General features: G+C 33.4%; 2 protein-coding genes across 3 annotated transcripts in view; both read right to left on the bottom strand.

Annotated features, from left to right (window-relative positions):
- Positions 1-688: 688 nt before the first annotated feature.
- On the bottom strand, positions 689-6775 carry LOC110456381 (betaine--homocysteine S-methyltransferase 1-like). 2 transcript variants are annotated; one of them, XM_021507080.1, is made up of 8 exons: positions 6754-6775; positions 4459-4529; positions 3161-3351; positions 2709-2903; positions 2398-2509; positions 1785-1963; positions 1470-1551; positions 689-1119 (listed from the first exon to the last, which is right to left on the bottom strand). In XM_021507080.1, exons 2-8 carry the CDS (start codon positions 4469-4471, stop codon positions 848-850), a joined length of 1044 nt encoding a protein of 347 aa, XP_021362755.1. In that variant the 5' UTR covers positions 4472-4529; positions 6754-6775; the 3' UTR covers positions 689-847. The 2 variants fall into 2 exon arrangements, with proteins under 2 accessions (XP_021362755.1, XP_021362754.1); XM_021507079.1 differs by lacking the exon at positions 6754-6775 and adding an exon at positions 6612-6747.
- Positions 6776-17126: 10351 nt separating this feature from the next.
- Positions 17127-25492, bottom strand: part of LOC110456382 (betaine--homocysteine S-methyltransferase 1-like) — a 9310-nt gene continuing 944 nt past the window's right edge. Inside the window, exons 2-9 of the mRNA XM_021507081.1 lie at positions 24646-24725; positions 21803-21873; positions 20093-20283; positions 19438-19632; positions 19128-19239; positions 18272-18450; positions 17963-18044; positions 17127-17619 (exon numbers count right to left, since the gene is read on the bottom strand). Of these exons, the coding sequence (XP_021362756.1) occupies positions 17348-17619; positions 17963-18044; positions 18272-18450; positions 19128-19239; positions 19438-19632; positions 20093-20283; positions 21803-21815 (1044 nt within the window). The 5' untranslated portion in view covers positions 21816-21873; positions 24646-24725 and the 3' untranslated portion in view covers positions 17127-17347. The remainder of the gene's footprint in view (positions 17620-17962; positions 18045-18271; positions 18451-19127; positions 19240-19437; positions 19633-20092; positions 20284-21802; positions 21874-24645; positions 24726-25492) is intronic.

Consider the following 25492-nt stretch of genomic DNA (forward strand, 5'->3'; position numbering starts at 1 on the left):
GTTATATCGAACAATCCTATTTTATTATTCAATTATAGCCTTTGGCTGAGGTCGATACCTGGATTTATCGACCCGAGAAAAGACATATTGACAGAGGACGCAGTCCGAGGTCAATATATCTTTTATCCGGTTGATAAATCAAGGTATTGACCGAAGTTAAAGGCTACAATTATATTTTTTATTTTCAAAACAGGAATGTTAGCAATCTGAAAAAAACATAGTAAAAAGCTGCGGAAGCGGGACGATATGTTCGTTTGGAGACACGTCATTATTCTAGAAACACCCAGTCCTTCAACAAAAATCACAAGTCAATATCGGTTTTTATCGGTGGACACGTGATTTACTTCTGGCCAATCGCTTGTCGGGAATAATATAGAAAAATAATAAACTATAATAGTGTAAATATGTGACTGCTGTTATGCTGTTACTGTTCATGCTGTATGAAAAAATGAATATTAACGGTAAAAAATATAGTTTCTTTAGTTGTATCATTCAGAAACGGGTGTAAGAAGCGCGCTGATTTTCATTTCAAAAAAATACTATGTTGTTGTTCTTTTTGACAAAAAAGGCAAACACATAATGAGAAAGGTCACCTTCATTTATGTAATATAAGAATAACACAAAATTAATTTTATTGAAAGAAAAACATAATAACTTAAATTATCCAACGTAATTTATATATATCTTATAGTACAAAACAAAATTGATTCTGTATTTTCTTTCAAAAATTATTTTTAACTATATATTTTTTATATTGGAATCGATTAAATTGTTGTAGTTCCCATTTTCCTTATCCATACTGACACGCGTCTATTCGGCATGCTCTTCTTCGTGATTAATCTAGCCTTTATTTCTTCCCAGTCATTGCAAATTGCCTTAATCTCTGTGCATATTCATTGGTATCTTTTAAAATAAAATTTAATGAAAGATCTGGTGAATATTTGCAAGCTTCCGGCTTCCGACCATACACCTCTGCCAACTCTCGAAAGTAAAACGGAGAGTTCCCGCAGCAAAGCCCGATATAGTTGATACCAATCGCCTTTGCCTCCTCCGCAAATTCCCGTATGTCATCCCGGCTGCTCATTACGCATGCCAGATTTCTTGGAAACACATGCTTTCCTACACCCAAAATAAAAAGGAAATATCTTTAGTTCGGATTTTCGTCACTGATCCTCTACTAATTACATAATGATAATATCACAATGTTCCAATGTTTCAATGGCATTTGAAAAAACTAAGCAAAAATAGGTGATCATCTTTCTATCAATGGTATACGATATTGAAAGTTTGTTGTCACACTTGGATCAATTAGGTTTATATTTGATTATATCAAATCAAAATAGAAGTTACGATATCTTTACATTTTATACAGTAAATAGTTATTCTTTAGTTATTACAATGTATGCATAATTCTATTAACTTACCACGTGCACTTTATTTGACATTATGATAACAAGATATGAACCCACCCGTGTCTGGATCCTTCAGCGAGTGCCATGTTCGGCAATCTTCCTTGGTCCTGTACGTCACGGGAAGAGCGGCTATCGGACCCTGTTTAAGCAATATTTTGAGATACCGTGGTCTACCTAATGGTAGAATAATTTATTCAATATGTGCACATAATATTTCATTTTTTAGAGGTATAGAAGTGTGCATTTTTATGACATGGAATAAAAATGATTTATTTTTACAATTTATTTATTGTAATAATATATAATATAAAGTTGGTAATTAGATATTCTGTTTAATGTGTTTTGTTTATTACTGAGCACTTAATTACACACATTGCACGCCTTCCTTATCTCTTTAAGGGCCGGAAGCATGGTGCTAGGTCCACGCCCACAGTTAAGGCCCACTACGTCCGCCCCTGCGTCCTCAAGCTTACGACAGGCCTCCGCTATTGGCATGCCGTCCATCGTCTCGTCCGGAATTAGGCACGTGAGAGTTACTACAGCGGGGATACCTGTATTAAGATTATATAGTAACAGTGTCAATAGATTCGCAATACACAAATACAAAACGATAAATGTTTATGCTGACTCCATTAAATATTTAAACAAATGACGACGTTATATTAATTTCATACCTTTGTTGCAAAACATAGAGTGAAACTTATTTTATATAAATATATATGTCGTCTCATGACAACGCCATTATACAATACATTCCATTAAAATTCCTAGGTAGCCGTTGACTGAGATTGAGATTTTCTGAAATTCGAAAGCCAACCATTTACACCAGTATAAAATCGTCAATAATTTAGTCTTTGGTTTCAACTCTCCTGTTTGGTACACTAATATTTATTTGTCCATGCCGGGCAATAAATGATTAAACAATCAAACCGATGGCTATAAAAAAATTCAATTGCTTTTGACGATTTTTGCTTGTCATGTGTACCTTTCCCGTGTTGCTGTATAGCTTCAAGTGCTAGTTTAGCTTCCCCATAAGAATGTATCGTCTCCGCTATAATGTAGTCAGCCCCCTCCTCAGCAGCCCATTCCACCTGCTCCTGTAGCAAGAAATGTGGGTTATATGCGTTTGTAATATTGAAGTAAAAAATGTCAGAAGCCGAGGAGACACAAAAACCAAAACAAAAGCACACCATGCGCCCAGCTGTATGTTGTTGCTTTGATTTGTACTTGAACAAAACTTTATAATTTTAACTTTAACTTCAAAAATAATTTCAACGATTGGCTACATTTTATCACCTTGAACATGGACCTGACTTTGTCATGCGTTTCTAAATGATCCTCTTCATAGATAGTAGTACAACAAAGTCCGCCAGCCATAAGAGTCCCCGTCTCGTTGGCAACCTCTCGTGCGATTTTCAGAGCCGTTCTATTGAGTTTCTCCAAGTCATCCTCGCGTCCGATGGCTCTGAGTTTCTCTCTGTGTCCATAATACTACAGGATTGCATATAGGATAAAATTACTTGATTTTTACAGAATATGTAATATTAAAATCAATATCCGAATTGATGAAAATATAATTTAACAATGGTGATTGTCTTGACTCAGTACAGAATAACTAAACAAACGTTTACTTCGGAATGTTAAGACTGTATAATCTGTTGCAACAGGTTCAAGCCACACTAATTCTGGTCACAATTGCTATTAAAATAAAATATAGCCCATCAGAGTCTGACTTTTAACCATCTTACCGTGAAAGCTTCTACCACATCAGTTCCAGCATGTATAAATTCCTTGTGTAGTCCCTGAACCATTTCCGGGTGTTCTAAAACAACTTCCGGTATAAAACCTCCCGCCTGCATGTAGCCTCTTCTCTCCATTTCCATCACATATCCTTCCGCTATGAGGACATGTCCACCGTTTTTTAGCCGTTCCAACAAACCTTGTTATCGAAGGTATTGCTATGAGACATACATGACATGTGAGATGATCCTATTAAGATTTATACATACTTAGCCAGTTACTGGAATGGGATATAATTGATAAGGATAAAAAGGATAAAAACACTGCAAAACTATATAATATATGATTATGCAGTTGCATAGCTAGTCTTTTAATTTTTGTTTTGAGGCACATGACAAGAAACAAATTATGAATACTAAGAAGTCAGGATATTGTTCTTCTCAACTAAGCTTTATGTGAATAAGAATACTGAAAATGGTATTAGCAAAATTACTTTCAGAAGGTTGGCGTTGTAGTATTTATTAAAAGGATGGTGTGATTTTTTGTAACATTTAAATATAAGCTTCGCTGAAGAGACAAATTAAATATTTGTCTCATACTAGATGTTCAATAGAGAATGTACACTCTCTATTTTCGTCTCTTTTTTTTCTAATTGCTGTTCCATGATGTAACATTTCTCGTCATTTTTTAAATTTTTGGAAAATAGAAAAAAAATCAACGGAAAAGCGATGTAAAATGAGAACCTCCTTTACTGTTAAATGAATGGAATTTTATATTATTAAACGTCCAACTAAAACAAGCAGTATCGTTTAACCAATAATTATAGTATTTTGTTGTTCTGGAACATTATGTAGGTTATAGCGAAAAGGGAAAAGAGCGTCTCCACGTTACATATTTACGATTATTAATTTATATTTAAACAAGTGTTTTATGTAAACTCTGCCGAAACAAAGTTTAGCGTATAGGAAGACATGAGATATGATCGTTCATAGAGTAGGCTATATGAGGTGTAATCCTGCAAAAAGTTAGATGATATGAAATGTGATTTTTCAGAGTAGAGGATATGAGGTGTGATCTTTCACAGAGTAGAAAATGTATTTATCTAAACAGAAAGGGGTCTAAAAGTATGAAGATATGAGTAGTCATCCTTCATAGAGAAGGATATGAAATGTGATCTTCCACTGAGTAAACGGATATCGCGTCTGGGGATATTAGGTGTGACCCTCCTTCAGGTAGGGGATAAGAGTTATGTTGTTCTACAGACAAAACAGATTTGAGCTGTAGTATGAGACACTGTAGTTCTTACCTCCTGATGCCATCTCAGATATGCTCTGCTTACAGCAATCTCAGAAGTATGAAAACGAGTCCAATATCCACCTTTAACAGTTACAGAAAAGTAAACAATATCTACCTACAACAGTTACAGTAACATAAGAAATATATACCTTCATCAGTACCAATAACGTAAGAAATATCCACATACAACAGTTACATCATCGTGAGAACAATCAATGAACAACAGTTAGACTACCGCAAGAAATATCAACCTTCAACAGTTACAGTATCAAAAAACATATCCATCTTACAACAGTTACAGTATTATAAGAAATATCTACCTACAACAGTTACAGTAGCATAAGAAATATATACCTTCATCAGTACCAATAACGTAAGAAATATCTACATACAACAGTGACATCATCGTGAGAACAATCAATGTACAACAGCTAGACTAACGCAAGAAATATCAACCTTCAACAGTTACAGTATTATAAGAAATATCTACCTTCAACAGTTACAGTAACGTAAGAAATATCTACCTTCAACAGTTACAGTAGCATAAAAAATATATACCTTCATCAGTACCAATAACGTAAGAAATATCTACATACAACAGTGACATCATCGTGAGAACAATCAATGTACAACAGTTAGACTAACGCAAGAAATATCAACCTTCAACAGTTACAGTATCAAAAAACATATCCATCTACAACAGTTACAGTATTATAAGAAATATCTAACTACAACAGTTACAGTAACGTAAGAAATATCTACCTTCAACAGTTACAGTAACGTAAGAAATATCCGCCTACAACAGTTACATCATCGTGAGAACAAACCAAGAACAACAGTTAGACTAACGTAAGAAATATTAACCTTCAACCGTTACAGTATCAAAAAACATATCCTTCTACAACAGCTACAGTATCGTAAGAACATTCTCTGTAAAACAGTTACAGTATCGTGAGAAATACCCTCCTACAACAGTTACAACGTCGTAAGAAAAACCTTCGTAAAACAGTAACAATATCGTAAGAAATACCCTCCTACAACAGTTACAGCATCATAAGAAAAGTCTTCCTTCAAAAGTTACATTGTCGTAAGAACAACCTTCCTACTACAGTTACAGTAACATAAGAAATATCTACATACAACAGTAACAGTAACGTAAGAAATATCCACCTACAACAGTTACAGTATCGTGAGTAGTATCCACCTACAACAGTTACATCATCGTAAGGAATATCCACCTACAACAGTTACATCATCGTAAGGAACATCCACCTACAACAGTTACATCATCGTAAGGAATATCCACCTACAACAGTTACATCATCGTAAGGAATATCCACCTACAATAGTTATAGGATCGTAAGAAAAAAATTCTCCTACAACAGTTACAGTATCGTGAGTAGGGTCCACCTACAACAGTTACATCATCGTAAGGAATATCCACCTACAACAGTTACATCATCGTAAGGAATATCCACCTACAACAGTTACATCATCGTAAGGAATATCCACCTACAACAGTTACATCATCGTAAGGAATATCCACCTACAACAGTTACATCATCGTAAGGAATATCCACCTACAACAGTTACATCATCGTAAGGAATATCCACCTACAACAGTTACATCATCGTAAGGAATATCCACCTACAACAGTTACATCATCGTAAGGAATATCCACCTACAACAGTTACATCATCGTAAGGAATATCCACCTACAACAGTTACATCATCGTAAGGAATATCCACCTACAACAGTTACATCATCGTAAGGAATATCCACCTACAACAGTTACATCATCGTAAGGAATATCCACCTACAACAGTTACATCATCGTAAGGAATATCCACCTACAACAGTTACATCATCGTAAGGAATATCCACCTACAACAGTTACATCATCGTAAGGAATATCCACCTACAATAGTTACATCATCGTAAGGAATATCCACCTACAATAGTTATAGGATCGTAAGAAAAAAAATCCTCCTACAACAGTTACAATTGCGTAAGGAAATTCCACCTACAACAGTTACAGTATCGTAAGTAATTTCCTCTCACCTCAGTTACTGTAACGTAAGAAATATCCACTAAGAGCAGTTACAGTATCGTTAGAAATATCCTCCTACCACATTTACAGTAACGTAAGAAACATATCTACCTTCAACCTAAGAAACATCCACATAAAGCAGTCCAGGTTTCGTTAGAAACACTCGCCTCCTTCTACAACAGCTACCGTATCGTTAGAACATACTTAACAGTAAGTAGGGCAGTAAACATGAGTCACTAACAGTTATACTGACCATCTTTATTGCAGAATTTTCCTTTGATTAGCATATCACATGAGCATGCATGTTTATACAGATTTATGTGCACACATATATGTACATTAACACGTATAGTTTATGTTTGCTAATGCAGTTGTTCTCGAGTAAATGGACAATAAATGTTATATGCTTGCATCAATATATGATTTGATTTATCATTAAATTATTCGATTTTATCATTATATTATTTGATATCATCACTATATTATTTGATTTCATCATTATGTGATTTGATTTTATCATTATATTATATGATGTCATCATTATATGATTTGGTTTCACCAATATATGATTTGATTTTATCAATGTATGATTTAATTTTATCATTATATGATATGCTTTTACCATTATATTATATGATTTCATCAATACATTATTTGATAACAGCAATATATAATTTTATTTTATCATTGTATGATTTGGTTTCCATTGTATTGTAAGCTTTCATCATTATATCATTTGATTTTATCATTATATGATTTGGTTTCCATTGTATTGTAAGCTTTCATCATTATATTATTGATTTCATCATTATATGATTTGATGCTATCGTTATTTTTTATTTTATTCTATTTTATCATTATACCATTCCGTCATCATATTATTCACAAACATCATGATATGATTGCAACGTACCATTATGTGATTGTACAACTTCATCATATTATTGTACAACTTCATTATATTATTGCACAACTTCATTATATTATTGCACAACTTTATTATATTATTGCACAACTTTATTATATTATTATATAACTTCATTATATTATTGCACAATTTTATTATATTATTGCACAACTTTATTATATTATTATATAACTTCATTATATTATTGCACAACTTTATTATATTATTGCACAACTTTATTATATTATTATATAACTTCATTATATTATTGCACAACTTCATTATATTATTGCACAACTTTATTATATTATTATATAACTTCATTATATAATTGCACAACTTTATTATATTATTATATAACTTCATTATATGATTGCACAACTTCATTATACGTTGCTATACACTTTAGTTCAATAGACATTTTTTGTGAAATTAATAGATTAATCAAAATGTAAAAAAAATACCTTGTATTGCACAGTGGTAGTATTGCAGCTTGTGTTCCTGACGTGGCACTGCTTATCACCTTCACATCAGACTTGTGTCACTGGAAAAACATTATCTCTAAACAAATATAGGGCAGTCACAATCTCAAATGCATTCCATATACTTGTTAAGGATATAAAAAGGACAGAATTGTGATTCTTATTCTGTCATCGACAGGAAGATTTGAAGCTGCGTGTGACGTATCCAAGAAATGTACAAGGACAGGTTCACTGATGCATTACCAAAATTACCACTGTACGTGTACAGTTCACATCACTGCTAAACCCTGCATATCCTACTTGGAGGTACAGAATGGTATTAAAATCAAATATGCAACTTCATAATTTTGGTTTTATTTAATTACCTCTTTACAAATATTCATATTCAAATAACAGCAAAATCAACATATTCCGTTTCCCAATAACATCGTTCCTGTATTTCTTTTATGTTTATCATGCGAATACTGAAGTTTCAACAAAACCTCTATTCGAACTTAAAACGATAAAGCTAGAAAATATAATTACATAAACAAAGGGAAGACTTAAATTAGGATCTCGAAAACGTACACTGAAAATAAGACCACGTGTTCCGGAAGTGTAAGCGGCTTATGCTTCATCGACACCTTCTGTCATATAGTAATAAGTAACACATACCACACAATAAAATGTTTCCTCAATAAGATCATGATTGAAACCATAATACATAAGCATTTCTCAAAGCACTGTGTTATAAGTTTATATGTCGCGTTCGACATCTGTTACGGTATCGTAAGGAATACACTGAATATTGATATGCGACATGCTAACATAAACATGTAGCTGTTGAAGACAGGGATGGTACTATCAAAGAAGGGAAAGTTCACGATCGAAATATCTAAATCGTCACACATGACATACAGTTTAAATTTTACCCTGAAATAGTAATGAACATAGTATATGCTTCGTCGACACCTTCTGTCATATAAAGAGAACCGGGTTAATGATAACGAAAAAAAAGTAATTTAATGAAAACCACACATACTACACAATAAAATGTTTCCAAATAAGATCATGATTGAAGCAAAAAAAGCCGAAAGCCTCTTAAAAATCGGTCATCCCAATAACGAGATATTGACGTGTATAGTGTACGATTTTCACCTGTCCTTCTATTACTAATTAGCATAAATTATGGTGAATGGGGCACGTTTTGGCTGTGACGTCACAAGTTCAACGGACGTGGAAGCCGCCATGGAAAGAACAGGTCAGACCGAGAACTGCAATATACATCGTTAAATAACGAATTAAAGATTATGCTGAAAATGACATTATGTATATGGTAAATTTGCCAGAACTTTCAGACTGTGGGTTAATATGGGTTAGAGCAATTGTGTCGTATCGCATATACAAAAACCCCGTATTTATTAATAAGTATGTAATAAATGACCGTATTGACATCTGGTGATATTCAAAACAAAAGATGGTATCCAATAGAGTAGAGCGCCGAATTTTGTTTTATTGTCCATTTAATGTTTTTTCGGATGTGTAATTTACACGTGAACAAGTTGTTTCGTTTGTCAATTTTAAATCTGTCGAGTTACGGGTCAGTGTATTCTTACATGACCGATTGAACGTTATGCATTTGGACACAAATTAAAACTTATTGACAAAGTTACAATATCAGTCGCCGCTTTTACCTTCCTCTGACGCGTTAAGTTTAATTTGAAAACGTCTGAAGTACACTCCTCACTTAACGACTTTCCACGTATTATATTTGATTTAGCTTGCCCCCTCTCACAAACAAACACAAATGGTGAATGAACGCCTTCTAGTCTTGTTATATACTTGAAACACAACATTAGTTTAAAAAAAAAATAAAAAAAATACTGTTTGGATGTCCGGTGTTCCTGTTTTTGTATTATCGTACATAAAACAAGACTTCAAAAAGCTGATCTCGCTTGCTGATTATTTGTAACAAGGGTTGATAACTTGTCCTACATCAATGATCACGGTAATTTATTGGAACATAAAAAGAACTAAAGGTCAAATAAGATTACTTTAGACCTTCTCATAGAACATTGGAGTATTAGAACATGTCCGTTGATGTGATTATTTGTTCCTGAAAGCTTGCAGAAAGGTAGAGGTTAGGCGACGGACGCGACGTGCACATCCTGATAGATAATAAAAGTGCAATGACCGAAATGTACAAATCCGTTGGTAGAAAATTACAAAATTAAAAGTGAAATTTGTTTAAAAATGCGGATTGAGGGATCAGTACTTGATACTTTCAACAACATGTTTTAGAAAAATATAATCCCCTGTGTGTGTATAATCCCCTGTGTGTGTATAATTCCCTGTGTGTGTATAAAGCACCTTTCGTAATAAGCTTATGGCCATTTCTCCCACTTTGAATATCTACGCGTTTCCTTATGTTACTGTATCTACTGAATATGGGCTTTGTAAATGATGACTACTATGATTCCTCAGTTTATAAGCAAAAAGATCCCTCCAACTACTCACTGTCAACAATAAAAAAAAATGAACGCCAAAATGGTTAAGATTCTATCAAAATTGAAAGTTTGTTAAATTACGTTTGACGACTAAGCATTCATTCAAAAGATAGATGTATTGTCGTTTATTAGTGTATCATCCATACACAACTTTTACGTCACGGTAAATTAAATATTCATGCGTGATTCACACTTACATTCGAAGTTATATCGAACAATCCTATATATACCTTAATATCAAATTGGAACTATTTTATACTATAAAAGTGTAAATATGTGACTGATGTTATGCTGTTACTTTTCATGCTGTATTAAAAAATATTGACGGTAAAAATCAAAGTTTCTTTAGTTGTATCATTCAGAAAGGGGTGTTTGTTTAATATAAGCATAACACAAAATGGATTTTATTGAAAGGATACAACGTAAAAAATATATATCTGATAGTTCAAAACAAAATTGATTCTGTACTTTCTTTCAAAAATAGTTTCTGACTAAATATATATTTTTTATATTGGAATCGATTACATTGTTGTAGTTCCCATTTCCTTATCCATACTAACACGCGTCTATTCGGCATGCTCTTCTTTGTGATTAAGCAAGCCTTTATTTCTTCCCAGTCATAACAAATTGCCTTAATCTTTGTGCATATTAATTAGTATCTTTTAAATAATTTTAAGCTGGTGAATATTTGCAAGCTTCCGGCTTCCGACCATATATCTCTGCCAACTCTCGAAAATATAAGAGGAGTTCCCCTAGCAAGTCCGATATAATTGACACCAATCGCCTTTGCCTCCTCCGCAAATGACCGGTTGTCATCCCGGCTACTAATTACGCATGCAAGATTCCTTGGAAACACATGCTCTACTACCAAATAGAAAAGGAAATATCTTCAGTTCGGTTTTGTTTATGACCCTCCACAATTTCTATTAGGATAATAACACAATGTACCAATGTTTGAATGGCACTTGGAAAACAACAAAAACAGTCGATCATCAGTCTATCAATGGCATGCGATATTGCAAGTTTGTTATCACATGTACATCAACTAGGTTTATATGTTAATTTATCAAGACAAATAAAAGTACCGATACTATTACATTACGTACAATGAATACTTATTCTTTATTTATCACAATGTATGCATAATTCTGTGAAGCTACCACTTGCACTTTATTTGACATGATAATATAAAAGTGTCTAGATCCTTCAGCGAGTGCCATGTTCAGCAATCTTCCTTGGTCCTGTAAGTCACGGGGAGAGCGGCTATTGGACCCTGTTGGAGCAATATTTTGAGATATTTTTGTCGCCTTAATGTTAGGAGAATTGAATTAATATATGCATGCATTATTTATTTTTGTACATATATAGAAGTGTGCATAGTTTTAGCAAAGGGAATAAAACTTATTTATTTCACAATGATATTATTGTAATCATTTATAATATGAAGTTGGTAATTAGATAACATGTTTAATATTTTTCGTTTATTACTGAGCACTTAATTACACACATTGCACGCCTTCCGTATCTCTCTAAGGGCCGGAAGCATGGTACTAGGACCACGCCCACAGTAAAGGCCCACCACGTCCGCTCCTGCTTCCTCAAGCTTACGACAAGCCTCCGCTATTGGCACGCCGTCCGCCGTCTCGTCCGGAATTAAGCACGTGGGAGCTACTACAGAGGGGATACCTGTATTATGACTATATAATAACAGTGCCAATAGATTCGCAACACACCAATATCAAAACGCTGAAAGTAAACGGCAAGACACGAACTACCATGATGCTGACTCAATTAATTATTTAAACACGTGGTGAAGTCATATAAACTTAATACCTTTGTTACAATACACAGGGTGTAGCTTGTATACCTGTCATTGCAAGACAAGGCCATTATATCATATATTGCAATAGCATTCCTACGTAGCTGTTGACTGAGATTGATATTTCTTTAATCCGCAGGCTAAACAATTGCACTAAGCAAAAGTCGATAATAATTAAGTCTTCGGTTTCAATAACATCAGATCGATTGTTTTGCTCCACTCCTATCCATTTATCCATGCTAGGCAATACATAATGCTTAAACAATGAAAAATATCGAATTTTTTTTGGAGATTATTGATTGTCATGTGTACTTTTCCCGTGTTGCTGTATAGCTTCAAGTGCTAGTTAAGCTTCCCCATAGAAATATGCACCTACAACAGTTACAGTAACGTAAGAAATATCCACCTACAACAGTTACAGTAACGTAAGAAATATCCACCTTTAACAGTTACAGTAACGTAAGAAATATCCACCTTCACCAGTTACATCACCGTAAGAAAATTCCACCTGCAACAGTTACAGTAACTGTACAGTAAGAAATATCAACATACAACAATTTATACCCACATCAGTGAAAGTGACTTCAGAAATATCCTTATCTTTTTGCAACAATTACAGTATTTGGAACATATCCTCCTTCTACAAACGTTAAAGTATCGTAAAAACATACTCAACAGTAACTATCAGTTATATTGATCACCTTTTATTGCTGCATTTTCCTTTGCATAGCATATTGCAAGAGTAGGCATGCCTATGCATTTTTATGTGCACACATATATTTACATTTACAGTACATTCTAAAGTTAATGGACAATCTTTAATGTATTAATGGATGTATCTGATGTATAACATCTTCATATGCACAGCTTTTTTCGTTATAGTATTTGTGTTATACATTTGAATTCAATAAGACTATTTTGTCAAATTAAACCATTTTCAAAATTAGAAAAAATATATCTTGTATTACACAGTGGTAGTATTCAAGTTTTTGTCATTGCCATGGCACTGCTTATCACCAGCACATCAGAGTGTGTCACTGGGAGATAATATCTCTCCAATCGAGATAGTGCTGTCGTAATCTAAGATAAACTTATATGTCTTTGCCTCTATCTCTGTATTAGGGATACGAAAAAGAACAGCATTGTGATTTTTATTAAGACATCGACTGGAGGATTTGAAGATACATTTTTACCCGAGACCAATCAAGCAGCTATGCTATGACATATTGGTAAAGAGAGAGAAAGCGAGCATAACCCCTGGAGTATCGAGGATGGGTTATATGACGCATTCGACATCTGTTACAGTATCGTAAGGAAGTCACTGAAGATATTCCTCCATGCACTGTGACTTAAACTAAAGGCACTTAAGGCAAGCCAATTATAAAACACCATAGGTTTGAACCCTGATCGGCCTCTATAGTTGATATAGTGTTTAGAGGCCGATCAGGTAAAGGGCCGATCTTTTTCTTATTGCTCTATTTCTTGGCTAAACTCAGTGCCTGTGCTTGAAATGAAAAGACGGATAGGAAAATCTAAGACTTTCTGCAGATATAAGGTTACGTTGAACAGTTGAAAATTGATATACCTCTCTCTTCTGTATCATTGTATCTTTTGCTTTGTTTGCCAAAATGAAACATTTTGACTGCAATTTGTGTGAAGGTATATGGTAATACCACGTGTTATAATGGGTATCAAACAAAACGGCTCGGACGTTCAATAATAATGTGCGGCCTCTGTGCCATATGGCTGGTCAAGAATTATCTATTGTAAAAAAAGTAAAAAATTGAATTCATAGAATATTTATTTCTATACTAAATTGATATGATAAAGTTACTGATCTATGTATATATGTTTATTGTAACTTTCATTTCAAAATATAACTTAGATTAATAATAATTGTTCATAAGCATCACAAGCATTGATTTTTGAATAAATTGGCTACCTTCAGTCATAATTAAAATATAATTCCATATACGTCTGTTGCCACCTGTGTATTATTTATATGGAGAGGGCTTTACAAATGCTGTGACTGTCGTCAAATCCCATTGACAATATAACATACTGGTCAATACGGGAATCATTCGAGCGTATCAGAATGTTTCCCTCAACTACTTTGCAGTGTTATTATAGCTATCAGGTGAATTTCCTAATATGAAAAGGTTAATTGTTTTTCTAATGTTTCCCACCTATCAATATGAATATGCATAGGCATTGCAAAAATAGTCATGTTTACCGAGATACGTTTTTATGTAATTTCAGGAGCCTAATTAATTCAGTAAAATATCAGTTTAAAACAGTTATTTTCTGATTTTATCAGCTTTATGTAGAATAATTAACTATATATAGCATTCATATTTGTAACAGACATCTGTTGAGTTTCAAAAGAAAAGAGTTAAGTGCCGAATTTCGTTTTTGTCCATTAAATGGTTGTTCAAACAGTTGAGTTATGGATCTGGGTAGTCTATCATGGCCGATTGAACGTTATGTATTTTGACACAAATTGAAAATTATTAACAAAATTACAATGTCAGTCGTCACTTTTACCTTTCTCCGACGATATTTATTTTGCTTTAAAGACGTCTAAAGAACCTGAAACACTTAACGACCATCTTTTTATAATACTATGATTTAACTTGATTGCCCCTCCAACCAACACACACACACACAAATGGTGTCAGTACGCCTTTCAGTCTTGTTATATACTTGAACTTCAACATTATTTAAACAATACCAACAATTAGGAGACAATTCGGATGTTCGGAGAACTACCTAGTTTTTGTATTATCGTAAACCAAGACCCCCAAGAAGCTTATCTCGCTCTCTTGTTCTTTGTAACAAGGGTTGATTCTTTGGCCTACATCAATGGTCAAGGTTATTTATTGAACATACTCGAAGCTCCTTATTTAAGAAAAATTAAGGCAAGAGAAGAAGTCGTTTGGCGTGAATATTTGTCCTTGACGCCTTGCAGAAAGGTAGAGGTTAAGCGGCGAGCGCCGCACCAAAACATAAGATCACGTGAACATCTTAATAGATAAGAACAAAAAGTTCCATGACCGAAATTTACATACTCATGTGCAGAAAATTACAAAACCAAACACTGGAATTATTCAAAAATGCTGATTCAGGGACTTGTACTAGATACTTTTAACAAAATTATTTAAAAGTATAGTTCCTTTTCTAGGTGTGTATAAGTAGATCGTATAAACGATTCCTTATGTTACCCTATGGGATAACGATACGCCCACGCGTGACACAGATTTCAAAACGTGATTCTCTTTGGTAGTTATACTGACTTCGGGTTTTGTAAATAATGACCTCAGATTATTTTTCTGTTTAAAAAAAAATCCCCATCTTCTCACTGTCAACAAACACAGAGTACGTTACGACAAAGGTGGCGAAGATTCTGTCAGTCTAGAAAGTTCTAAACTACGTTGATCATTTTTTTTTATATACATTTTTTTTGCATCGAAAACGCCATTTTCTTCCAGTCAAAGCTAAAGTAGGTATTTGTTCTTGAGTGTGACTTAAAGGGTGGTTCGGTTGCACAGTACATAGCGCCCTCGTCTCCCAAGATGGCCGGATTCGATCCCGGTCACCTGCCCGACCACGCAGGTTTTTCTCCGGATATTTCGGCTTAATTCCACATTAAGAATTAAATCTTCTGCGTATTGAGATGAGTTGAGAAAACACTGTTTGGTAATTGCTATAAAAAAAAGGTCATATCAAATATTTGACGACTAATCTAAGTAAATGTATCAAATATTAGTTAAAAAAATAGAGAACATTTTCATACTTTGGTGTAACTTAGATTGCCGTTATATCGAAATGTCATCACAATTCTTGTTCCATCCTGAAACATTTTTGTTCAAATTTTGTTAAAGTCACCGAGGTTTGACAGGTAGGGATACCAAATGGAAATAAAACAGTTTCTATCTGTAACACTAGTTATAAGTCGGCACGTGTGGTGGAAAAGTAATAAGCTGCTGAATAAGGGCGTTACACTAAGGTTGTTGATCTGGAAAATCATTGTTGATTTCAATATAAATGTATTATTTAATGTTTCTTTTATGAGTGGTGATGCATAAATAAATTGTTTAAGACTTTAACAAGACTTTAAAAAGTGTTAATAATTTCGTTCGTATTTTCAACAAAAGGAATCAAAAGCTGATGAAATTGAGGTGATGAAAAAATCGATGCACACGTAGACCTATTGGCTTAATGCCAGCTTTTTTTGAAGATATATCCTGGTATAAATATTAATAGAACCTGGCTGATGATAAAAAGGATCTTCAGAAAATAGCAGCAGTTTTACAAGTGGCAAAAATAGAAATAAAAAGTCCTGAAGCACCGACAAAGAGAAAAATGCAACGGACATCAGTTCCAAGATTTTGCGGGTGTTTTTCATCCTTCCGGAAATAACCGATTAAAGATGATGGAGAATGAGTATGATAATCTCTAAACGAAGTACCATGCATGTAAGTATCACATTTTATGTGATGGAAATTTTACACTCAAAATGTGTGTTAGTTTTTATCTAAATCGGAAAAGTGTAGAAATATAACAACAGTTCTGTATACGTGTTCTGTTAGTTTATTTACCCTAGCAAGGATGATGACGTTGATACACTTGACGGCTACTTCCAGGGGAATACAAATAAGGCCAATGTGTAGTAAGGAAGAGCAACTCTGTTTACGCTCGCATGTGTTACCATTAAAGAGCTTTACTCGGACGCCAAGAGCTACGCTCTTATAAATCTTATAAATCTTATAAATTAAGAAATTAGGATTTATCAGTGGTTACATAGTTATTCAACGTAAAAATATATCTTATGATATGAAATAAATGTATTATGTACTTTCTTTAAAAAAAACATTGGCTGGNCTTTACTCGGACGCCAAGAGCTACGCTCTTATAAATCTTATAAATCTTATAAATTAAGAAATTAGGATTTATCAGTGGTTACATAGTTATTCAACGTAAAAATATATCTTATGATATGAAATAAATGTATTATGTACTTTCTTTAAAAAAAATATTGGCTGGCTAAATATAGCTTTTAACTTGGAATTGATTAAATTATTGTAGTTTTCATTTTCCTTATCCATACTGACATGCGTGAATTCGGCATGCTCTTCTTTGTGATTAAAAAGCCTTTAATTCTTTCCAAACATTGCAAATTGCCTAAATTTTTGTGCATATTTATTAGTCTTTCCTAAAAAAAGATTCACTGAAATGTCTGGTGAATATTTGCAAGCTTCCGGCTTCCGACCATACACCTCTGCCAACTCTCGGAAGTAAAACGGAGAGTTCCCGCAGCAAAGACCGATATAATTGACACCAATCGCCTTTGCCTCCTCTGCACATTCCCGAATGTCATCCCGGCTGCTCATTACGCACGCCAGATTTCTTGGATACACATCCTTTCCTACCAAAAAAAGGAAATATCTTCGGTTAGGAGTTTCGTCACTTAGCCTCCACTCATTATATAATGATAATATCACAATGTACCAATGTTTCAATGGCACATGGAAAAATAAGCAAATACAGTTGATCATCTATCTATCAATGGCATGCAATATTGAAAGTCCGTTGTCACATGTAGATCAATTAGGTTTATATTTGATTATATCAAATCAAAATAGAAGTGACGATATCTTTACATTTTATGCATTAAATAGTTATTCTTTAGTTATTACAATATATGCATAATTCTATTAAGTTACCACGTGCACTTTATTTGACATTATGATATAAACATATGAACCAACCCGTGTCTGGATCCTTTAGCGAGTGCCATGTTCGGCAATCTTCCTTGGTCCTGTACGTCACGGGAAGAGCGGCTATTGGACCCTGTTGAAGCAACATTTTGAGATACCGTTGTCTTTTTAATGGTAGAATAAATCAATCAATATATATGTGCATATAATATTCATTTTTAGAGGTATAGAAGTGTGCATTTTTAGGAAAGGGAATACAAATTATTTATTTCACAATTTATTTATTGTGATAATATATATTGATTGAAGTTGGTAATTAGAAAATCTTTTCTGTTTATTACTGAGCACTAAATTACACACATTGCACGCCTTTCTTATCTCTCTAAGGGCCGGAATCATGGTGCTAGGTCCACGCCCACAGTTAAGGCCCACTACGGCCGCCCCTGCTTCCTCAAGCTTACGACAGGCCTCCGCTATTGGCACGCCGTCCATCGTCTCGTCCGGAATTAAGCACGAGAGAGTTACTACAGCGGGGATACCTGTATTAAGATTATATAGTAACAGTGTCAATAGATTCGCAATACACAAATAAAAAACGATAAATGTATATATGGTAAGACACAAACTTCCAGGATGCTGACTCCATTAAATATGACGACGTTATATTAATTTTATACCTTTGTTGCAATATATAGAGTGAAGCTTATGTTATATAAATATACCTGTCGTCTCATGACATTATACAATACATAGAGTGAAGCTTATGTTTATATAAATATACCTGTCGCCTCATGACATTATACAATACATAGAGTGAAGCTTATGTTATATAAATATACCTGTCGTCTCATGACATTATACAATACATAGAGTGAAGCTTATGTTATATAAATATACCTGTCGTCGCATGGCATTATCCAATACATAGAGTGAAGCTTATGTTATATAAATATACCTGTCGTCGCATGACATTATACAATACATTCCAATAAAATGGCTAGGTAGCTGTTGACTGAGAGTGAGATTTTCTTAAATTCGAAGGCCAAACATTTACACCAATCTAAAAATCGGCAATAATTTAGTCTTCGGTTTCAACACTCCTGTTTGGTACACTCCTTTTTATTTGTCCATGCCGGGCAATAAATGATTAAACAATCAAACCGATGGTTATAAAAAAATTCAATTGCTTTTGACGATTAATGCTTGTCATGTGTACCTTTCCCGTGTTGCTGTATAGCTTCAAGTGCTAGTTTAGCTTCCCCATAAGAATGTATCGTCTCCGCTATAATGTAGTCAGCCCCCTCCTCAGCAGCCCACTCCACCTGCTCCTGTAGCAAGAAATGTTGGTTATATGCGTTTGTAATATTGAAGAAAAAAATGTCAGAAGCCGAGGAGAAACAAAAGCAAAACAAAAGCACCGCATGCCCCAAGCTGTATGTTGTTGCTTTGATTTGTACTCTAACAAGACATTATACTTTTAACTTTGACTTTAAAATTGATTTCAACGATTGACTACATTTTATCACCTTGAACATGGACCTGACTTTGTCATGTGTTTCTAAATTATCCTCTTCATAGACAGTAGTACAACAAAGTCCGCCAGCCATAAGAGTCCCCGTCTCGTTGGCAACCTCTCGTGCGATTTTCAGAGCCGTTCTATTGAGTTTCTCCAAGTCATCCTCGCGTCCGATGGCTCTGAGTTTCTCTCTGTGTCCATAATACTACAAGATTGCATATAGGATAAAATAACTTGATTTTTACAGGATATATAGTATTAAAAACAATAACCGAATTGATAAAAAAAAAATCAACAATGGTGATTGTCTTGACTCAGTACCGAATAACAAAAGGAACGTTTTATTTGGAATGTTAAGACTGTATAATGTGTTGCAACAGGTTCAAGCCACACCAATTCTGGTCACAATTGCTATTAAAATATTCATATTTGCGGACAGTAATTCGCCTTTAACTGCATATTCAATAATCGACATGTTCTGATCCGAAATAAAATAATAATGAAGAAAAGAAGTTCAAGATCACTTTCTGTAATTTAATAATCATAAATCTGTATATGACAAGATGACTATTTTGTATAATTTATTTTTAGAAATATCGCACAATAAATAAGGAAAGTGTTGAGACACCTTCAGCCCACCAGAGTCTGACTTTTAACCATCTTACCGTGAACGCTTCTACCACATCAGTTCCAGCATGTATAAATTCCTTGTGTAGTCCCTGAACCATTTCCGGGTGTTCTAAAACAACTTCCGGTATAAACCCTCCCGCCTGCAAATAGCCTCTTCTCTCCATTTCCATCACATATCCTTCCGCTATCAGGACATGTCCACCGTTTTTTAGCCGTTCCAACAAACCTTTTTATCAAAAGTATTGCTATGAGACATACATGACATGTGAGATGATCCTATTAAGATTTATACATACTTAGCCAGTTACTGGAATGTGATATAATTGATGACGATAAAAAAGGATTAACAACACAGAAAAACTATAGTATATATGATTATGCAGTTGCAAAGCTGGTCTTTTTACTTTTGTTTTGAGGCATTCATATGAACAGAACAAAAATTAATACTCAGAAGTCAGGATATTGATCTTCTCGACTAAGCTTTATGTGAATATTATAAGAATATTGAAAATGGTATTAGCAAAATTTCTTGAAGGCGTTTGGCGTTGTAATATTTATTAAAGGGGTGGTGGTTTTTTTTGTAACATTTAAATCTAAGCTTAGCTGAAGAGACAAATTGTTCAATAGCGAATGTTCACTCTCTATTTTCATCTCTTATTTTCTAATTGCTGTTCCATGATGTAACGTTTCCCGTTTCCCAAAAGTAAGTAATGAATTTTTGATTTAACTCCTTAAACTATCAGCATTTTTTTTTTTATATTTTTGGGAAAATTGAAAAATAAATCAACGGAAAAACTATGTCAACTCAGAACCTCCTTTACTGTTAAGTGAGTGGAACCTTATATTACTGAACGTCCAACTAGAACAAGCAGTATCGGTTTAACCAATAATTATAGTATTTTGGGGGTTCTGGAACATTATGTAGGGTATAGCGAAAAGGGAAAAGGGCGGCTCCACGTTACAGATTTACGACTATTAATTTATACTTAAACAAGTGTTTTATGTAAACTCTGCCAAATCACAAGGCTAGGGTCGATCGATCGCGAGGGGACTGATAGTCCACTAGCAGAGTTACTCAACCTGTTGCCCAAGATATGAACCTAATTACAACTGTAAAGTTTCGTCGACGTAATATTATCCTCTTTGAGTAAAATACAGATCTTAAACTTTTTAATCTTTCTAGAGAAAGGAAAATTAACATCCAATAAAATATTTTATGGTGATGAGACCATTATTGTCAAGATATGCAGGTGAAGAAAAATGTATGATTATTTTGAAGGATAACTGAGAAACAAGTATGTTATCAAATCATCTTAAAGAGAAACGACAGGTTGGAGTAAGGATCATATAACCTTTCTTTTTGACAGCTTTGATTCAAGATTTTAAGGAATGAATGAGATAGAATATAGGAAGGCTTGAGATATGATCGTTCACAGAGTGGACTTTATGAGGTGTAATCCTGCAAAAAGTTGGATGATATGAAATATGATTCTTCAGAGTAGAGGATATGAGGTGTGATCTTTCACAGGGTAGAAAATGTCTTTATCTATAGAGAAAGGGATCTGAAAGTATGAAGATATGATCAGTCATCCGTCACAGATAAGGATATGAAATCTCCCACTGAGTAAACGAATCTCATGTCTGGGGATATTAGATGTGACCCTCCACCAAGTAGGGGATAAGAGTTATGGTGTTCTACAGACAAAGCAGATTTGAGCTGTAGTATGAGACACTGTAGTTCTTACCTCCTGATGCCATCCCAAATATGCTCTGCTTACAGCAATCTCAGAAGTATGAAAACGAGTCCAATATCCACCTTTAACAGTTACAGAAAAGTAAACAATATCCAACTACAACAGCTGCAGTGTTATAAGAAATATCTACCTACAATAGTTACAGTAACGTAAGAAATATCCACATACAACAGTTATAGTAACGTAAGAAATATTCACCTTCAACATTTACAGTAACGTAAGAAATATCCATCTTCAACAGTTACAGTAACGTAAGAAATATTCACCTTCAACATTTACAGTCACGTAAGAAATATTCACCTTCAACATTTACAGTAACGTAAGAAACATCCACCTTCAACATTTACAGTAACGTAAGAAATATTCACCTTCAACATTTACAGTAACGTAAGAAATATCCACCTTCAACATTTACAGTAACGTAAGAAATATTCACCTCCAACATTTACAGTAACATAAGAAATATTCACCTTCACCAGCTACAGTAACGTAAGTAATATCCACCTTCAAAATTTACAGTAACGTAAGAAATATCCACCTTCAACATTTACATTAACGTAAGAAATATCCACCTACAACAGTTACATCATCGTGAGAACAATCCATGAACAACAGTTAGACTAACGTAAGAAATATTCACCTTCAACAAAAACATATCCTTCTACAATAGGTATAGGATCGTAAGAAAAACCTTCCTACAAAAGTTACAGCCTCGTAAGAAAAACCTTCCTACAACAGTTACAGTATCGTAAGTAATATCCACCTACAAAAGTTACAGCCTCGTAAGAAAAACCTTCCTACAACAGTTACAGTATCGTAAGTAATTTCCACCTACAACATTTACNAGTAATATCCACCTACAACAGTTACAGTATCGTAAGTAATATCCACCTACAACAGTAACAGTAACATAAGTTATATCTCATACAACAGTTACAGTAACATAAGTAATATCCACCTACAACAGTTACAGTATCGTAAGAAAAACCTTCCTACAACAGTTACAGTATCGTTAGTAATATCCACCTACATGAGTTACAGTATCGTTAGTAATATCCACCTACAACAGTTACAGTAACATAAGTTATATCTCATACAACAGTTACAGTAACATAAGTAATATCCACCTACAACAGTTACAGTATCGTAAGAAAAACCTTCCTACAACAGTTACAGTATCGTAAGTAATATCCACCTACATGAGTTACAGTATCGTTAGTAATATCCACCTACATGAGTTACAGTAACATAAGTTATATCTCATACAACAGTTACATAATGGTAAGAAATATCCTCCTACAATAGTTATAGTATTGTAAGTAATTTCCTCTCACCTCAGTTACTGTAACGTAAGAAATATCCACTAAGAGCAGTTACAGTATAGTAAGAAATGTCTTCCTACCATAATTGCAGTAACTTAAGAAATATCCACCTTCAACAGTTACAGTAACGGACTACACATCCCTGTTTAAAGTTAATTAAAGCAATAAACATGAGTCACTAACAATTATATTGACCATCTGCATTGCAGCATTTTCCTTTGATTAGCATATCACAAGAGTATGCATGTTTATACAGATTTATGTGCACACATATATGTACATTAACACGTATAGTATATGTTTGCTAATACAGCTGTTCTCAAATAATGGACAATCTTTAATATAATCATGGATGTATCTTATTTATAACATTTTCATATGCACGGCTATTAGTATGTCACATATGGCATAAAAATACTGTATGAATTGATATTTTCATCATATCATATGATTTGATTTTATCATTATATGATTTGATATCATCATAATATTATTTGATTTCATCATTATGTGATTTAATTTTATCATTATATTACATGCTGTCATCATAATATGATTCGGTTTCACAAATATATGATTTAATTTTAGTAATATATGATTTAATTTTATCATTATATGATATGATTTTTCCATTATATCATATGACTTCATCAATACATTATTTGATATCAGCAATATATAATATTAATTTATCATAATATGATTTGGTTTCCTTGTATTGTAAGCTTTCATCATTATATAATTTGATTTCATCATTATATGATTTGGTTTCACCAATATATGATTTAATTTTATCAATATGTGATTTAATTTTATCATTATATGATATGATTTTACCATTATATTATATGATTTCATCAATACATTATTTGATATCAGCAATATATTATTTTATTTTATCATTATGATTATGATGTGGTTTCCATTGTATTGTAAGCTTTCATCATTATATCATTTGATTTTATCATTATATGATTTGATTTAATCATTATATGATTTGATGCTATCGTTATTTTTGATTTTATTATATTTTATCATTATACCATTCCGTCCTCATATTATTCACAAACATCATGATATGATTGCAACGTACCATTATATGATTGTACAACTTCATTATATTATTGTACAACTTCATTATATTATTGCACAACTTCATTATATTATTGTACAACTTCATTATATTATTGCACAACTTTATTATATTATTATATAACTTCATTATATTATTGTACAACTTCATTATATTATTGCACAACTTCATTATATTATTGTACAACTACATTATATTATTGCACAACTTTATTATATTATTGTACAACTACATTATATTATTGCACAACTTTATTATATTATTGTACAACTTCATTATATTATTGCACAACTTTATTATATTATTATATAACTTCATTATATTATTGTACAACTTCATTATACGTTGCTATACACTTTAGTTCAATAGACACTTTTTTGTGAAATTAATGGCTTAATCAAAATGTAATTTTTTTTTACCTTGTATTGCACAGTGGTAGTATTACAGCTTTTGTTCCTGACGTGGCACTGCTTATCACCTTCACATCAGACTTGTGTCACTGGGAAAACATTATCTCTAAACAAATATAGGGCAGTCACAATCTCAAATGGATTCCATATACTTGTTTAAGGAATTTAATAGGAACTGAATTGTGATTCTTATTCTGTCATCGACAGGAAGATTTGAAGCTGCGTGTGACGTATCCAAGAAATGTACAAGGACAGGTTCACTGATGCATTACCAAAATTACCACTGTACGTGTGCAGTTCACACCACTGCTAAACCCTGCATATCCTACATGGAGGTACAGAATGGTATTAAAATCAAATATGCAACTTTATGATTTTGGTTTAATTTAATTACCTCTTTACAAATATTCATATTCAAATAACAGCAAAATCAACATATTCCGTTTCCCAATAAAATCGTTCCTGTATTTTTTTTATGTTTATCATGCGATTAATGAAGTTTCAACAAAACCTCTATTCGAACTTAAAATGATAAAGCTAGAAAATATAATTACATAAACAAAGGGAAGACTTAAATTAGGATCTCGAAAACGTACACTGAAAATAAGACCACGTGTTCCGGAAGTGTAAGCGGCTTATGCTTCATCGACACCTTCTGTCATATAGTAATAAGTAACACATACCACACAATAAAATGTTTCCTCAATAAGATCATGATTGAAACCATAATACATAAGCATTTCTCAAAGCACTGTGTTATAAGTTTATATGTCGCGTTCGACATCTGTTACGGTATCGTAAGGAATACACTGAATATTGATATGCGACATGCTAACATAAACATGTAGCTGTTGAA

Source organism: Mizuhopecten yessoensis, unplaced genomic scaffold (genome assembly GCF_002113885.1).
Source record: "Mizuhopecten yessoensis strain PY_sf001 unplaced genomic scaffold, ASM211388v2 scaffold8745, whole genome shotgun sequence".
Classification (NCBI taxonomy): Eukaryota; Metazoa; Mollusca; class Bivalvia; order Pectinida; family Pectinidae; genus Mizuhopecten; species Mizuhopecten yessoensis.

Bases quoted from the DNA above. Each gene is read 5' to 3' on its own strand.
- LOC110456381 (XM_021507080.1), bottom strand. The intron at 2,904-3,160 runs GTAAGATGGTTA...GCAATCCTGTAG, and splicing joins ATGTGGTAGAAGCTTTCACG to TATTATGGACACAGAGAGAA. The intron at 2,510-2,708 runs GTGATAAAATGT...TTCTTGCTACAG, and splicing joins AAGTCAGGTCCATGTTCAAG to GAGCAGGTGGAATGGGCTGC.